This window comes from Hippocampus comes, unplaced genomic scaffold, assembly GCF_001891065.2.
Source record: "Hippocampus comes isolate QL1 unplaced genomic scaffold, H_comes_QL1_v1.1 scaffold378, whole genome shotgun sequence".
NCBI lineage: Eukaryota > Metazoa > Chordata > Actinopteri > Syngnathiformes > Syngnathidae > Hippocampus > Hippocampus comes.
In genome coordinates this window covers 303043-307614 of record NW_017806061.1, presented here as the reverse complement: position 1 = coordinate 307614, position 4572 = coordinate 303043, and the positions used below count along the sequence as shown (strand labels likewise).

Here is a 4572-nt window from a genome sequence, read left to right as displayed (position 1 = left end):
CAGACGCGAGGAGACGACGGGACGGGACGCGGGCGTACAGGCACGCGCACACGCACACTCCATTTGAAGGCTTCACCCAACTGTGAAAATCTCAACTGAACCCCCCAAACCTCATTTTAAAGCTGAAGCCGACTTCCAAACGCTAAGCCTCGTTTGTAAAGCCGACTTCCAGAGCCTAAACCGAGTGTCAAGCCCGCCTCTCCCGTCTTGAACCCGACTTCTAAACCCCAAGCCGAGTTTTCGAGCTTCCTTCGAAACCCAAGCCGACTTTGAAAGCCTCCTTCTGAACCCGCAGCCTCGTTTTTTCACTTCCGTTTGAAACCTTCAGGCTAGTTTGAAAGCCGACTCTCCAACACCCGAACCCGTCTTGGAAAACCTCCTTTTGAATTGTCAGCCTCCCTCGGTTCTAACCCGAACCCGCCTTTGAAACGGCAGCTTCAGTATGAAAGCACGAGTTGAAAGCCCGGCTGGCTTTTGGAGCCTGAATGCGAATCGTCTGAAATGGCAATTTGAAAGCGGAATCCGCCCCGGAATGCCTCATTTCAAGCCTCAAGTCGATTGTGAAAGCCAAACTCGAACTATATTTGGGTTCTTGAAAAACCAAAAATGCTGACAAAGCTCATTTAGCAGTCACGATTGCAAACGTGAAGCCTTCCCTTTTGAATGACAACCCCCCCCCCCCCCAAAAAAAACCAAAAACAAAAGAGGGGTAGGGGACCTCAAGCGTCACCTCTGCTCTCTGTCAGACATTCAGGCAACATTCAGGCGTCTGTTCCTCGGAACGCACGCGAGTACACACTCGAGCAACACGCAGACGGCGAGCGAGACTTTGCTTGCTTTTGCGTGCGCAGGCGTCAGGGCGGGAGCGCCGCTACACCTTCGCCCCGGTGGCACGGCCGCCCAAGGCCGCTGCGACGCACGCGGAGGAGCGCCCCCCGCCGGCGCCGCCGGACGCCGCGGGAAGCCCGCGTTACTCCGACCTGCGGCGCTCGTGCAACGCCGAGCGGGACCTACGCCGAGCGGGAGACGGCGCCACGGGCGTGCAGGTAAGGGCCCCCCGGCGCAAAGGCCACGCTTCCGGCCCGCGCCCACTCCCATCTTTTGCACATGAAAACAAGCGGCCAACTCCTTTCAACAATGCCGTCAATCGAAGAAATACTCCTTTGGTCCCCGCAAGGTTCGCAAGCAGCTTCAAACTGTGTGATTTCGTGTGTAGGCTGAGTCCGTGTCCGCCGACGAGCTGGCCTTCTGGTTGGAGGACGTTCACACGCCAGGATACGATTCGCTGCTGAGGCGCCGGGGGGCGGAGTTCCGCAGGGCCAAGATGTGCAAGCTGGCCGCCCTGATCGGCGCCACGTTGGGAGTCGTCCTGGTCATCGCGGTGCCCGTCTGCGCCATGAGGCCGTGAGCCGGCTCACGCTCACGGGACGCGGCCATCGCGTCGTCGGCGAGCGACGGAACGGCCGGAGCTCGCCAGCTAGCCGACGCAAACGGGAAGCGGGAGCAGCTCTCGCGTGGCAGCGACACGTCGCCCGGGACTCTGAACGCACGCAAGGCCGCATGGCTAACGCCGCCTCCCCGAGGGCCGCGTGGGGATGGCCGCTTCTCATCGGCCGACACCGAATGTCCTATTTACTGTCGAGGAAGGCCGCTGAATGTTCTCCTAATCGGAAGCGTCGGCGTCGCCGTCGTCCGAGCCCCACTTTGGTTGTTGAAAACCTGAACCGCGACCGATTCCGACAACATTTTGTGCTTCGAGCCCCGATTTAGCTCGTCCATCCAAGGTTAAGGTTTCGAGCCGCGGTTCGGGCTTTCAACAGGGATGCGGGCTTCATCGTACGGTTTTGCGGCTGCGTTCAGAACTTGGACTCTTGCCCCTCGGCGCCGGCCGTGCGGACGATCGCTTCCGACGGGTCCCGGCGCAACTCGTGGAATTGTTTTCCCAGTCGGCGCGTCGGGAAGGGAGACGAAATGTGACTTGGATGCAATGTTGCGCAATAAAACGTTTGAGCGACGTTGCCATGACAACGGTCCCGTTTTCTCGCCGTCATTTCACGATCGGTCGGCATCGACCGAATGGAACGGCCGGCGACCTTTCCGAAGTCGCTTGAAGACTTTTGGCACGTGACCGCTTCCCGTTCATTAAGCGGCGGCCATTTGACACGCAAATGTCAAGTCGTTTATTTGTGGCGCTTTTCCTCTCGCGCGGCTTCACAAAAGGCCCGCGTTGGACAAAGACCGGTGACGACCTCGGACCAAAACCTGCCCCGCGGGGCAAGGAACGACTCCCGAACCAATTTTGGAGAAGTTAAAGTCGGCGTGACAAATTCGCCACGCCGCCCAGGCGTGGAAAAAGGACGCATTGGTGGTGGTCGGCCGCTCATCAATTATCCGCGGCCTCCCGGCGGCGCCTTCTGTTCTACTTGGGCTGGACCCAAAGCGGCAGACTTTGCGGCCGGTGTGCCCGAGCATCTCCGCGGCTTGCCGCCGTCCTTCGCGTTGGTACCCGCCGACACCATCCCGCCATTCGCTCGGCCCGCAAAGTACTCCCCGTCGGTCGGAAAGGCGTTGCTTTTGAAAATCGGGTGCCTCCGCCGTTGCCCGTCAAAATGCGCATCTTTGTCATCTGGTAGGCGAAAAAAGCTCACAAGCGAGCAAAAACAAGTGGATTCAAAAGAAGAAAAACAACAGGCTTCTCTTTTTTTTTTTGCAAAGGGGAACATGCCAAAGGAAAAAAACAAACAAAAAACATCATTCAAGATTGGAGGAGCCCCCCCCCCCTCCCCTCCCCTCAACAGTTGCGGACCAAGGCGCCCGCGCGTCAGTTCATCAGTGGCATCACTCCTTTTTTTTTTTTGTGGAATTTCGATTCTACAGACCCAGGAACCAACAGACTTTGGATTTGACAGTCAAAAAAAAAAGGTGCTGCGACGGCGGTGGAAAAAGCAAGCGGACCAACATCGCGACTTCAGCTCCAGTTTGACGCCAAACGCAGGCGAGCCAAGTTGAGATCAACGTGCAAAATCAACCGTTGCACGCGTTTCCTTTTTTGGCGCCATTCCGAATTTTTGGGCCAAGTCCGGGGAATTTGGAGAGCTCCCCCAAAAGTTCCAAAGAATCATTTGGGATAGGGCGGGAAACAAGGTCGACCGGAAGGCCACTCCCCCCCCACCCCCCACCCCGTCTTCACGGCGGGTTCCACGGCACGAGCGCGGCCGGCGGGGAGGATGGCGTCGCCCACCCCGACGGCTTCGGGCAGGACCAATTGCAGCACAAGAAAGACGCGACACGGAGCGCGCCGGACCTGCCGATCAAGTCAAAGGAGTCGGGCAACGATTTTCCCAAACGTCGTCGTGCGGTCACGAGAGTCGGCGGCTCCCCGCCGCTCGGATCAAGTCGGCTTGCAAACCGGCGACGACTTGCCGCGACGGGCTCGCGGCCTGCCGACTTGCGAGGCGGCGTCGTTTCTGACCTGCCACTTGCTCGCCGGCGACGCCGGATCCCTTTTCACCCGCAACTTGCAAACTCGCGACGGCTCGTCCGTTTTAACGCGCGCCGACCTGTCCGCCCGCGGCAAGGCGTCATTTTTAGCTCGCGATGACTTGTCGCTGTGCGGCAACTTGTCATTTCGAGCTCGTAAGGGCTTGTTCGGCAGCGGCGGGTGGTCTTTAACGCGCGCCCGGGCGCGAGCTGGCGGCGTCTCGGCGACCGGCGCCGTCGCGTCCTCGGGTGGGGATGAGCGCTTCGCTGGCGACCGCCGCTCGTTAGCTCGGGATCCTTTGTCGTCGTTCGCCCGCGACGGCGTCTCCCGAGCTCCCGGGGACCGGTCGCCGACTCGCGCCGACGGGTCCCGGCGAGCTCCCGCCGACCGTCGGCGAACTCGCGTCGACTCGCCGGCTCCTCCTGAGCCGCCGTCGCGAAGATGGGACGAGTCGTGCATTTGCGTGGACCGGTTGAGTCTCGGCGACCCGTCGTCGCCGACGCCGCCGCGGTCATCTTGCGGCGACTTTTCGCCGCCGGAATGGCGGCCCCGGTCCCGCCGGGCGCGGACCCGTACGGGCGTTCCGCCTTGCCGGAGGGGAATGCGGCACGCTTCCGGAACGATGCGATTCATTCGGAAGAAGAGACAGATTTTATGCCACCAGATCTTCTCGGGCCGAAGCTCCGGACCTCGATCGGGACGACTCGGCCCCCGCGGGCCCACGGCGGGCGGGGGTCGATCCGGCTTCCGGCGGGTCCCGAAGACCTGAGCCAATTTCCGCCAGCGGGCCTTCGGCCGGCTGTCCGCCGCGGCGGAATTCGGCGGCCTCGCCGGCGCGCCCGTCTTTTTGGCGCCGAGGAAACCGCAGAGCCTTTGACGCCAGTTCCTCGACTTGAGCGATTGACCCGAATCGGACCGACGCTCCGGCTCTTCCTTCTCCGAGGTGCTTGTTGGACAGAACTTCATTTTGTCAAAGCTGTCAGTCACACTGAAAGGAAGCAAAAAAAAAAAGAAATCGAATCATTTCGCGGAGTTCGAAAGGCGACGGCGTTACCGAGCCCGGCGCGTCCCGTCGGTAACGCCCCCAGGCA

At 60.6% G+C, this 4572-nt stretch overlaps 2 protein-coding genes across 2 annotated transcripts in view; one reads left to right on the top strand and one right to left on the bottom strand.

Annotated features, from left to right (window-relative positions):
- adamts17 (ADAM metallopeptidase with thrombospondin type 1 motif, 17) overlaps positions 1 to 4572 on the top strand; it is a 28117-nt gene that overhangs the window by 21334 nt on the left and 2211 nt on the right. The window lies entirely within an intron of this gene.
- LOC109529760 (dual specificity tyrosine-phosphorylation-regulated kinase 4-like) overlaps positions 3392 to 4572 on the bottom strand; it is a 5397-nt gene continuing 4216 nt past the window's right edge. The window contains exon 8 of the mRNA XM_019893191.1: positions 3392 to 4469. Coding sequence (XP_019748750.1) covers positions 3392 to 4469 — 1078 coding nt within the window. The remainder of the gene's footprint in view (positions 4470 to 4572) is intronic.